This window comes from Schistocerca piceifrons, chromosome 11, assembly GCF_021461385.2.
Source record: "Schistocerca piceifrons isolate TAMUIC-IGC-003096 chromosome 11, iqSchPice1.1, whole genome shotgun sequence".
NCBI lineage: Eukaryota > Metazoa > Arthropoda > Insecta > Orthoptera > Acrididae > Schistocerca > Schistocerca piceifrons.
This window is the reverse complement of record NC_060148.1, coordinates 3798519-3811776: the sequence shown is the minus strand read 5'-3', so window position 1 is coordinate 3811776 and position 13258 is coordinate 3798519. Positions and strand designations below refer to the sequence as shown.

The window sequence follows — 13258 nt, the reverse complement described above, 5'->3', positions numbered from 1 at the left end:
ACCAATATGGATATTACGTTTCTCACTAATGTATTCTGATTTAAACTACTCCTCATTAGTTACATCATTCTTCGATTCACTCACAATCGAAATTCTGTGCTCGTAACAGTAACCGTTCAATTCGACAGTTCACTTAAACTGACGATATCAAAGACATTGGCGAGTCTTACCGTCGATACCCGTTCACCCAGAATTTTAATCCCACTTCTGAGCCTTTATTTTCTTTCTGTTATTCTTTCTTCAATGTATAGATTGCCGCTATCCCTATTGTAGCGGGACTTTGAATTTCGCCACGCTACACTCGTTCCCTCAGATATAAATTATACCGTCAAAGCTGTATGAGTGCTCGACGGCAGAGAAAATATTTATCTGAAAATGAACGTACAAAAATTGTAACTCTTTTTGTTTTCTACCCACTATCATCTCTTGTGAGCGAAAGCTTAATTTAACTTATTCGCTAATGTCGGTATGATTCAGACATAAAAACTTATTCGCTTGTCTCGGTATTGTAGTGGTTAATAAAAAAAATAAATGGAGAAGAGAATGTTGAAAATGTGGAAGAAATTGTGAATAAAAATGGTTTTTTTCAAAATCGTTAATGACCGTGAAAAAAGGGAAAGAAAGAAAGAAATGCAGATCGGACTTCGTATTACAGAAAAGCTATCGGACTTCGTTATTCGAAAAAGCTATTGTTGGGGTGGTCCTCGTGGCGTTTTTGAGCAAAAGTTAAACCAATTTCCACTACAAAAAATTTTGAAAAATGACAGAGAGTAACAAAATGTAACTGACAGGGGGAAATGGCGTAGCTTAGAGTTCATTCTTTACCAGGTTAACATGTCTTCTTTCAGGCGGTGTCCAGGTCTTCAAAAATCTCCTTCATTTCTGTGTGAAAAATCTGCTCCGAAATCTTGCAATAGTCCAGGAACCACTAATTTATACCAATTAAAATCATCTTGATACTGTATGCAATTTAATTTACTTTGCTACTTCCATCCTCCAAATTTCTTAACAACTTCCACAATGTCTACACATTACAATCAGATCAAGATTAGCCATTAAGTTTTTTACGTCAGCATCAGATCACATCTGCCTTAAGCTTCCGCTCTCGAGAGACAATTGAAACGGAATAAAAAACAAAGGAGAGTTAACAATTTTAGTATTTGCTCTCTACCGTCGAGCGCTCATACCACTGAGACGGGAAATTTTTATCTGAGAGAACGAGTGTAGCGCGGCGAAATTCAAAGTCCCGCAACATCGCACCCTCGACTGTCATGCTAAAACATTTAGCGTGGCAGGCTAGGAAACAATATAATAGATATACCTAAATGTCAATATATACATATTTTCATAGGAAAGGCCACGTGCATTCATAGGGGATAATCTTTGTCAATACTTACTTTCTAAACCTATATACTAAATACAGTTGTTACAGTTTTGATCCTTTTTACAAAATTAATATACATATATTTACATAGTGTGTGTTTGAGCAAGCTGCTCGACAGCGCGTTGGTTTCCCAGTGCATCTCTGGCAGCACGTAGTCTTTGCGCGTGCGCAATAGCATCACTGAATTTCGCGTGCGGCAGTTTCAAAGTTGTCGTGTTATGACAGTCTTGCACAGTATTCACTTTCACATAGTGTTCATTACAAGTTGTTATTCCAGCATAAATGGCGTGTGAAGTCCGGAGACACCATAAGATTGAGCGTGTGCGTGATCTGAAGCAAAGTCCATGTCTTCTGTTACGACGCAACACTCCAGGTCCTTGTGTGTTTTCATGACTATTGTTCCCGGGGCATATATGCTCGATGTAGTTTTTAGCCTCCACATCGCCTACGACAGGTGCTGAGTTTGTTGTCTCCAAAGCATCTGATGGCCGCCCAGGAACAACGGCGTCGATGTTCACAAAGGTAGGTGTTTCTCCACGTTGTTTACACTCGCCAACAAACGCTCATTTGCAGAGTGAAAATCCTCATTATCGTCGAAGTAAATTGCAGTTTATATCGATTTCCAAACAGTTATTTGGTTTATGCACCATAAGTTTCACAAATAACACAAAATTCGTCGTTTATAACGTTCACAGTTTAACACAGTTTGCAACACTTTTTTGCCATATTTACATTTTAACAAAGTTCACTGTGTCCAAGCATGTTTACATAGTTAATTATGAAAGCTTACATTTCGTGGTCACGTTTCAAAATATGTTGACAATATGCAAAGTTTTAACACATATACAAATACATATAAATTTACAAGATGATGCATGTGAAATATCTACACTAAAAAAATTATACTAAGTCCCATTGGCTTTCTTTTATTGGGGTAATTTTTTTTTTTTTCAGGTTTGGGTGTGCCAAGGGACATCAGACTTTATACTTAAAGCACGGGCTTTCCTTCATTTATTATTTATTTATTTCTTTTGATTCCATATCTTGGCTAGTGGTTGACCAGGCTTGTAATGCCATCAATATTAAGTTTTCTTCGTGTCTTTTTATTCATACCTGAAAGTTTACTGTCACACAATATATTCTTACATTCCATAAACAAACAATACCCAGCTGCAGTAGGTGGTAGGATAATGGAGAAAGAAAGAAAGATAGACTGGAAGAAACTATTCACTACCTAAAAACTACCAAATCCTACAGCTAATACATAAAAAGAGAACACAATACATTATAACGTTTGCATGTAGTTACCATTTTGATATGGGTGATAATTATTGTTGTTATTATTATTATTCCACGAATTTCTGCGGTTGTTCCTACCGTCATACACGTTTCCATTTGAATATGTTTCGCGCGCAGGCATCGTACTGTGTCGCGGCGGGGAGGGATGGTTCCACCAACCACCGTCACTACGGTTCCTTTGGGGTGGGTGCTGATTTCGGTTACCAATATGAGTAAAATTTGAATGGCGTGAATCGCCTCTGTAAACTACGTCCATTTGATCTAAGAAGTTTAAGAAAGTCTAAACGTCATTCTCCGGTACTCCTATTAATCTGTCTCGGTACGGAAAGGGTAAGTGGCTCTTTAAAGTGTCAATTATCGCTGGCAAGTCGGCTGGTTTGGACCAGTACAGTCTCTTGTCTAGGTACCTCTCAAAGTATTGTCTTAATGTGTCTTTTTTAGGGTCATAGGTCTCGGGGTTGCACACTTCTCTCCTTAGACTCTGTTGCTCATTCTCGGACCAGAAATCGTCCAAGAAGGCTTGTTCGAACTGATCAAACGTAAGGCACCGCCGTTTCATAGCGGCACCCCACTTAGCTGCTCGTCCTCTCATGAGATTGGTGACGTATCTGATTTTATCGACTTCTGACCAACTACGTGGAAAAACACCGTCAAATGATCTAATAAACACGGTAGGGTGGACTTTGTGCTTGTCCTCACTGGAAAACGTCTGGAAATACCCATGTCTTACAAACGTGTCATCGGCCATTCCGGTTGGCATAACTGTATTGACGTAGTTTGTGTCACTTGCCACTCTAGGTGTTGTACCGTAATATTGTTCGTTTGGTGGAAAAGAAAGCGGCACATTGTAATTTTGATTTGAAATAGGTGATTCCACAATAGGTGTTCTGTCTGTGTCATTAGCCTTGGTTTTAGCTGTTCTGTCGTTCCCCGATGATGTGTTTGCACCAATCATCAAACACGGCACAACACTGTCTCGTAATTTTGTCACTTCGTCTTGTATGTGTTTTGTCTCGTCTTTAACATGTGTCTTTGTTTTTGAAAGTATGTCCTGTGTAATTGTTTCAAGTTTTTTGTCCAGGTAGTCGTCACACAATTTACATTCATGTACAATTCTCTCGGCCATGTTTGTGTCGTTGTTTAGTGATGCGAGGTCCGCTCAATCTTTTAATTTTTCTATCTTTTCTTTGAGGTGGGTTTGTTCAAGAACTACCGTTGTGAGCTGTTGGGTAATATTTCCCACTTCTTCAGTCAGCTTTTCTTGGGTGGAGCTAGCTGAAGTGTGGGCCTGAGCTAACTCTTCCACACGGGTGTTCACTTCCTGCTGCACATTAACTATTTGAGTTAACTGATTCTCACATCGAGTGATATTGTTTTTTGTTTCATGTGTGAATGTAACCAAAGATTCTTCCTGTTTAGTGACTCGGTCGGACAATGTCTCAAATCGCTGGCTGAGCTATTGAGTGGTGGTATTTAATTCTGTCATCTGTTTTGTCGTTCGTTCAAAATTCTCGGTCATAGTACGGTTTAATACGTCAAATTTTTCGTCGCTTTTATCTAGCCTTTGTTTAAAGTCCTGACCAAGTGCGTCCAGTTTTGCGTCAATTTTCTGACTAACGTCTTGTTTCATGTCTGCAAATAACTCGAATAGTCGGTCCAGTTTGTCAGTTTCTTGTTTTCGATTTGTGTCACATTGCTGAATTTGTCTCATATTTGGTTCTGACACTGATGTTAACAATGGTGCTAACGGTCTAGTCTCACGTCCATTCCACATTTCGTCATTTAAAGTAGCCATCTGTGTATTATCACAAATGTTGCGAGTTTGAGGCAAAATCATTGCATTGATCTGTGAACTGGTCCATGGAGGGAAACGCGGACTTTCTTGTTGGTTGAACGATGAATCTACTTCACTTAACTCATCTGTCGAAACTATCTCTACCTTACCGCGTTCCATTGTAATAGAATGTATAATCGTAAATCAAAAAGGGAATAATATAAGTCTGATTAATAAAAATTTGACTCAAATTTAGGTTGAAATATTTTCTCGTCAATGTAAATGATTGCTCTATTGCAAACAATGATTGAGAAAGCTGCAGCAGGGCGGACAAAATTTTTCGTAACAAATGACTGTTTGGCGGTCAAATTCACGATCTTCATATGCTACAACAATACTATAATTACCACGAACTACAATAGAGATAGATAATTTTGGAAAAATCTAGAAGAAAACAACAGGATGTGTGCGAATAGAAAAATGGATTCTGCAGTTGGCTATTGAATGTTTGAATGAAACATAATTGTGTGACTCACCATTAAATTTTCTGTCCTGCAGCGGCTGGTCAAACACTTCTGCGTAAATTGTATTCGTCAAAATATGGATTTTCTTAATACATCTCCATCAGATAATCACCAAAAGTCCTCAAAATAACAGTTTTGCATCAACATATGCCATGCAAAGAAAAACAGATTGAATTAGTTACAAAAATTCTTTACAATATTGTTGTATAATCATTTGCTTAGCTACAATAAAGTTGGTGTTATAATTACCCTTTAAAGCTCAGGATTTTTTGATATTCTCTGTTGGGAAAAGATACAAATTAAAGTTTCAAATTTGCTCAAAAATGACACATCCGAAAATTGCGTCCTGTCGCGGGAGCCAGTTGTAGTGGTTAATAAAAAATGAAAAATAAGAAGAGAAGAAAAGGTTGAAAATGTGGAAGACATCGTGAATAAAAATGGTTTTTTCAAAATCGTTAATGACCGTGAAAAAAGGGAAAGAAAGAAAGAAATGCAGATCGGACTTCGTATTACAGAAAAGCTATCGGACTTCGTTATTCGAAAAAGCTATTGTTGGGGAGGTCCTTGTGGCGTTTTTGAGCAAAAGTTAAACCAATTTCCACTACAAAAAATTTTGAAAAATGACAGAGAATAACAAAATGTAACTGACAGGGGGAAATGGCGTAGCTTAGAGTTCATTCTTTACCAGGTTAACATGTCTTCTTTCGGGCAGCATCCAGGTCTTCAAAAATCTCCTTCTTTTTCTGTGGGAAAAATCTGCTCCGAAATCTTGCAATAGTCCAGGAATCACTAATTTATACCAGTTAAAATCATCTTGATACTGTATGCAATTTAATTTACTTTGCTACTTCCATCCTCCGAATTTCTTAACAACTTCCACAATGTCTACACATTACAATCAGATCAAGATTAGCCATTAAGTTTTTTACGTCAGCATCAGATCACGTCTGCCTTAAGCTTCCGCTCTTGAGAGACAATTGAAACGGAATAAAAAACAAAAATGAGTTACAATTTTAGTGTTTTTTCTCTGCCGTCGAGCGCTCATACCTCTGCGACGGGATATTTTTTATCTGAGGGAACGAGTGTAGCGCGGCGAAATTCAAAGTCCCGCTACAGTATGTTTCAGACGTAAAAACTTATTCGTTAGTCTTTGTAGCGGGACTTTGAATTTCGGCGTGCTGCACTTGTTCCCTCGAGCATGAATTGTGCCGTCGCAGTGGTATGAGCGCTCGACGGCAGAGAAAATACTAAAATTGTAACCCTTTTTTGTTTTTCTATCCGTTTTTTTGTCTCTTGATAGCCGAAGCTTACGGCAGACATGATCTGATGCTGACGTAAAAAACTTAATGGCTAATCTTGATCTGATTTTAATGTGTAGACATATTGAGGAAGTTGTTATGAAATTTGGAGGAGGGAAGCAACGTAAAATAAATTGCATTTACTATCAAGACGGTTTTGTGTACATTAGAAATTCCTGGACAATGAAACTTATTGCAAGATTTCGGAGCCGACTTTTCATGCAGAAATGAAGGAGATTTTTGAAGACCTGGACGCCGCACGAAACAGGACAAGTTAACCTGGTAAAGGATGATTGATTTACGCCACTTCCCCCTGTCAGTTACATTTTGTTATTCTCTGTTTCTTTTCAGTAAGCTTTGTAGTGGAAATTGGTTTAATTTTTGCTCAAAAACACCACAAGGACCACCCCAACTATAGCTTTTCTGTAATACGAAGTCCGATTTGCATCTCATTCTTTCCTTTTTTCATGGTCATTTACGATTTTAAAACCCCCTTATTATTCACCATTTCTTCCCACCATGGTCAACATTTTCTTTTCTTCTCTTTTTTATTTTCTTTTTTTTATGAACCACTACATCTTGGTCTGATTAAGACGTAAAAACTTGTAGATGTGCAGACATATAGTATTGTGGAAGCTTAAAATACATTGCATTCAAGATGAAGATGGTTTTAATTTGTAGACATTAGTAAATTTTGGAGCAGCTACAACTTTTTCATGCAGAAATGTAGCAGCAGATCGTTGGAGAACAAGACCTCAATTGTGCACGAGAGAAGACATGTTAACATGGTAATGAATGAACTCTTGTCTACGCCATTCCCCCCTGTTAATCTCATTTTGTTATTCTCTGTTCTCTTTCAAGTAATTTGTGTAGTGGAAATTGGTTTTGCTCAGAAACGCCACAAGGACCACCCCAACAGCAGCTTTTCCAAATCACGAAGTCCGATAGCTTTTCTGTAATACGAAGTCCGATTTCCATTTTGTTCTTTCCCTTTTTCACGGTCATTAACGATTTTAAAACCCCCTTTTATTCACCATTTTTCTCACATTTTCAACCATTTCTTTTCTTTTCTTCTCTTCTCTTTTCTTTTTTATGAACCACTACACTATCGTACACTTTTCCTAATCTGAGAACATTGTTGTTTGTATTCCATTATCATTGTTCCCTGTTGGTTCTTGTACATATTGTACATTATCCTTCTGTCCCTTTAGCTTACTCGTACTATCCTCAGGAGTTAAAGCATCTAATGAAGAAGGTTTAAAATGAAAGTAAACACACATTTGACGCATGCGCTCTCTCTCTCTCTCTCTCTCTCTCTCTCTCTCTCTCTCTCTCTCTCTCTCTCTCTCTCTCTCTCACTCTCACACACACACACACACACACACACACACACACACACACAGACACACAGTGTGCTGAGAACAAACTTTGTGTGTCAGATCTGCTTGCGCGAGCTGGCCCCCCCACTGGTCGGGCACCGTGCGGCTGGGTGTGACGACGCTGCTACCCACGATGTCCGCATCTGGCTCCGGCTCCGGATCTGGATCCGGTGGTCCCGGCTGCCCGCCTGTCGCTGCCCTGCCGGCGGTCAGCGCCGACACTTGGTACCTCATACGTGAGTGCAGCTCTAATATATTTGGATATTTGAGAAATGTTGTTTGTTATACTCTTCCTGGTACGTCCACAACTGTTGCTAAAATTTCACACGATTGAGTCTGCACCAGTTGTAATTGGCAAATACTCTGTTTGATAAAATCGTACACACAACCTGAGTCTCACAGTGTAAATCCCGTCTTGCAGTGCTACAAAATGCACGGGAAACGGAGAGTCGTAGTATATAAAATTGTTAGGTTGGTGGATAACTTTGTAGCATTTTTGTTTTTGCATGTCGGTATTCTGGTTTACATTTACTCATTTGGAGATAGTGAGTGGAGCTGGAGATGCTAGCAAATGGAGTGCCGGGTGGAGAAATCGGAACAGTTCCGACATTTTCTTCTGTTTGTGTTTGATAGAGAGGTGACAGTCAGGGACACCCAGAAACATTTGCGCCGTGTGTGGGGGTAATGTCACTGGACAGAGCACAGCGAGAAAATGGTTTTCACATTTTGAGGAGGTCGTTTTGAAGTTAGTGAATTTCCACCTTCGGGAAGACCTTTGGGGCTTGACAGAGGTTGTTTAAATGCATTAATCGACAATGATTGACGTCATTGTACTCAAGAACTGGCAAAACTGATTACGTGTGATCCTTCCACCGTCGTGTGACGTCTATGTGGAGTGGAGAAGGTTGAAAAATCGAGTTTTTGTTTCATTTTGTTTCAGGGCGCAAAACCAACTAGTGTCGTATGTTCCCGTGTGGAAACTGTCAAACGCGAAGACAGAGAGAGGAGTTAAAAATGACTACACATCGATCCCGATCGACGGAAGAGAAGACAGCTAAAAATGGGGACGCACAGAAGGGTCTATAAAATACAGAGAAGCAGAGGTCCGGAACTAAAAATTAAATGTCCTTCATCATATTGCTACGACAGATAAAAAGTAAAACAGAGTCGACAGCCCGTGCGTCGTTTGCTAAAACGACCGATAACTTACCGAAAATCACAACAGTCAGTGGGTTTCCGTATGTCCACTTCTCGTCGCTCTTCGTCAATTGGCTCTCGAACGACACCGACCGTTCGTCTTGTATTTCATTATCGGTGATGAGAAATGGTGTCTTTATGCTAAGGTAAGGGAAAGAAAGGAATGGTTGAGTGCAAACAAAGCAGAAACTTCCCTTATAAAGTCCTGTGGGCGTCTGCAAAAAGTAACGGTACATATCTGGCAGAACAGTGACACTGTGGTGTACTACGAATTGCTTCCCTGAGGTGTAATCGCCGCTCCTGACATTCATTGTCGACATCCGAGACATCTTGCGGACACAGTCGGAGAACGACGACCGGGAAAACTGCGTGAAACGATACTACTCCACAATAATGCCCGCCTGCATTCTGATAGACTGGCGAGAAATACCGTACGGGAGTCGGGTCGAGAAGTCATTCCGCATCCACCTTATTTGTCTGATCGTGCGCCCTCGTAGTTTCACCTCATCTGCCCTCTATCCGACAGTCTTCGAGGAACTTTCAGTCCGGACGAAAATTCGCTCCGTACACCGTTAGAGTGTTCACCTCAAAACTGCACAATTTCTACAGTCGCGGAATCGAAAAGCTACCCCAGCATTGGCAGACTGTTGTAAATAACGAAAGAGAATATATTATTGATGTCTAAAGTCACTGTTGCGTGTACTGTGACGTTTACTAAACTCGTGCAAAAACTCTGTGAAATTGTCGACCGAACCGACAAATTAAATTAAAAGGATCCGTACAGATGTGAATGTCAAGTCGTACTTTAATTGCATCTGAGAAAATCGTAGAAGTGATGTAAAAATCTAAATTTATCAAGTAACATCCCAGATCCTGTGTGGATGAGGTACGAAGAGGTACTCAGACAGTACCGCACCAGGTAAATGGGACGAGACCGAAAGAGCGGGACCGAATCGGAAAATGAACACTCGTTGCCAGACTAATGCAAACCTACGAACAAACTGCGAATAGCCAGACGTGCGGCACAGGCGTAAGGAACCGAAATGGAGATGCAAACGTCACAGAGCCCATTTGTGAGCCTGAAAAGCAGCTTACCGCGTAAGTGACCGGCCCGGTGCACACCGAGGATGCCCGGCGAGCCCATTCGGGAGACTGCAGTGTGGACTGCGGCGAGGCACCTCAGTACGCGTACACGTCGTAGAGCGGCTGCCGCTAGGAGTAACCCTGAGGGCGGGAGGGGCGACCGGAGAAATCGTAGCTGACACCTCAGCCACTCTCCACATTTTCTCCCAAATGCCTCTCGCCGGTAATAATACTGTCGTACGAATGGCGTTAGCTGAGATAGGCCTGCTACGGAGCAGACAATAAAAGCACAACGAGCAATGTATAGTGCAGTTGATCGGAAATAAAAATAATAAAAATGTGTAATGAAATTGTCAGGAATAAAAAGTAATAAAACCGTACTGCAAAACATAAGAGACCAAACTGACACACCACAAACTACAGATAATGGTGCAAGATACATCAAATATATTAATAAAATTAGTTATATCCCTACGTGGTTGGGAAACTAGAAAATCTGAAAAGGGAAATGCAAAGGCTCAATCTAGACATAGTAGGGGTCAGTGAAGTGAAGTGGAAGGAAGACAAGGATTTCTGGTCAGATGAGTATCGGGTAATATCAACAGCAGCAGAAAATGGTATAACAGGTGTAGGATTCGTTATGAATAGGAAGGTAGGGCAGAGGGTGTGTTACTGTGAACAGTTCAGTTACCGGGTTGTCCTAATCAGAATCGACAGCAGACCAACACCGACAACGGTAGTTCAGGTATACGTGCCGACGTCGCAAGCAGAAGATGAACAGATAGAGAAAGTGTATGAGGATATTGAAAGGGTAATGCAGTATGTAAAGGGGGACGAAAATCTAATAGTCCTGGGCGACTGGAATGCAGTTGTAGGGGAAGGAGTAGAAGAAAAGGTTACAGGAGAATATGGGCTTGGGACGAGGAATGAAAGAGGAGAAAGACTAATTGAGTTCTGTAACAAGTTTCAGCTAGTAATAGCGAATACCCTGTTCAAGAATCACAAGAGGAGGAGGTATACTTGGAAAAGGCCGGGAGATACGGGAACATTTCAATTAGATTACATCGTGGTCAGACAGAGATTCCAAAATCACATACTGGACTGTAAGGCGTACCCAGGAGTAGATATAGACTAAGATCATAATATAGTAGTGATGAAGAGTAGGCTGAAGTTAAAGACATTAGTCTGGAAGAATCAATACGCAAAGAAGTGGGATACGGAAGTACTAAGGAATGACGAGATACGTTTGAAGTTCTCTAACGCTATAGATACAGCAATAAGGAATAGTGCAGTACACAGTACAGTTGAAGAGGAATGGACATCTCTAAAAAGGGCCATCACAGAAGTTGGGAAGGAAAACATAAGTACAAAGAAGGTAGCTGCGAAGAAACCATGAGTAACAGAAGAAATACTTCAGTTGATTGATGAAAGGAGGAAGTACAAACATGTTCTGGGAAAATCAGGAATACAGGAATACAAGTCGCTGAGGAATGAAATAAATAGGAAGTGCTCGGAAGCTAAGACGAAATGGCTGCAGGAAAAATGTGAAGACATCGAAAAAGATATGATTGTCGGAAGGACAGACTCAGAATACAGGAAAGTCAAAACAACCTCTGGTGACATTAAAAGCAACGGTGGTAACATTAAGAGTGTAACGGGAATTCCACTGTTAAATACAGAGGAGAGAGCAGGTGGGTGGAAAGAATACGTTGAAAGCCTCTGAGGGTGAAGATTTGTCTGATGTGATAGAAGAAGAAACAGGAGTCGATTTAGAAGAGATAGGGGATCCAGTATTAGAATCGGAATTTAAAAGAGCTTTGGAGGACCGAAGCAAGGCTAAAGAAAAATCAAGACACTTTCTTAGGATTTGTCGACCTGGAAGAAGCGTTCGACAATATAAAATGGTGCAAGCTCTTCGAGATTCTGAAAAAGTAGGGATAAGCTATAGGGAGAGACGGGTCATATACAATATGTACAACAACCAAGAGGGAATAATAAGAGTGGACGATCAAGAACGAAGTGCTCGTATTAAGAAGGGTGTAAGACAAGGCTGTAGCCTTTCGCCCCTACTCTTCAATCTGTACATTGAGGAAGCATTGATGGAAATAAAAGAAAGGTTCAGGAGTGGAATTAAAATACAAGGTGAAAGGATATCAATGATACGATTCGCTGATGACATTGCTATCCTGAGTGAAAGTGAAGAAGAATTAAATGATCTGCTGAACGGAATGAACAGTCTAATGAGTACACAGTATGGTTTGAGAGTAAATTGGAGAAAGACGAAGGTAATGAGAAGTAGTAGAAATGAGAACAGCAAGAAACTTAACATCAGGATTGATGGTCACGAAGTCAGTGAAGTTAAGGAATGCTGCTACCTAGGCATTAAAATAACCAATGACGGACGGAGCAAGGAGGACATCAAAAGCAGACTCGCTATGGCAAAAAAGGCATTTCTGGCCAAGAGGGCATTTCGCCTGTCTCATACATCGTGCTCACCAGATGGTAGAGTTTTGTCATGACTGGCTCTCCAGAGGCCATCAGTAGTTCTAATGGAATGTTGTCTACTCCCTGGGCCTTGTTTCGACTCAGGTCTTTCAGTGCTCTGTCAAACTCTTCACGCAGTATCTTATCTCCCATTTCGTCTTCATCTACATCCTCTTCAATTTCCATAATATTGTCCTCAAGTATATCACCCTTGTATAAGCCCTCTATATACTCCTTCCACCTTTCTGCCTTCCCTTCTTTGCTTAGAACTGGGTTGCCATCTGAGCTCTTGATATTCGTACAAGTGGTTCTCCTTTCACCAAAGGTCTCTTTAATTTTCCTGTAGGCAGTATCTATCTCACCCCTAGTGAGGCAAGCCTCTACAACCTTACATTTGTCCTCTAGCCATCCCTGCTTAGCCATTTTGCACTTCCTGTCGATATCATTTTTGAGACGTTTGTATTCCTTTTTGCCTGCTTCATTTACTGCATTTTTATATTTTCTCCTTTCATCAATTAAATTCAATATTTCTTCTGTTACCCAAGGATTTCTATTAGCCCTCGTCTTTTTACCTACTTGATCGTCTGCTGCCTTCACTACTTCATCCCTCAGAGCTACCCATTCTTCTTCTACTGTATTTCTTTCCCCCATTCCTGTCAATTGTTCCCTTATGCTCTCCCTGAAACACTCTACAACCTCTGGTTCTTTCAGTTTATCCAGGTCGCATTTCCGTAAGTTCCCACCTTTTTGCAGTTTCTTCAGTTTCAATCTGCAGTTCATAACCAATAGATTGTGGTCAGAATCCACATCTGCCCCAGGAAATGTCTTACAATTTA

At 40.5% G+C, this 13258-nt stretch overlaps 1 protein-coding gene across 1 annotated transcript in view; it reads left to right on the top strand.

The window, feature by feature from the left end:
* The window catches only part of LOC124720189 (neuralized-like protein 4), a 296164-nt gene that overhangs the window by 174844 nt on the left and 108062 nt on the right, over nucleotides 1-13258 (top strand). The window contains 2 exon segments of the mRNA XM_047245512.1: nucleotides 7719-7739; nucleotides 7741-7894. Of these exon segments, the coding sequence (XP_047101468.1) occupies nucleotides 7719-7739; nucleotides 7741-7894 (175 nt within the window).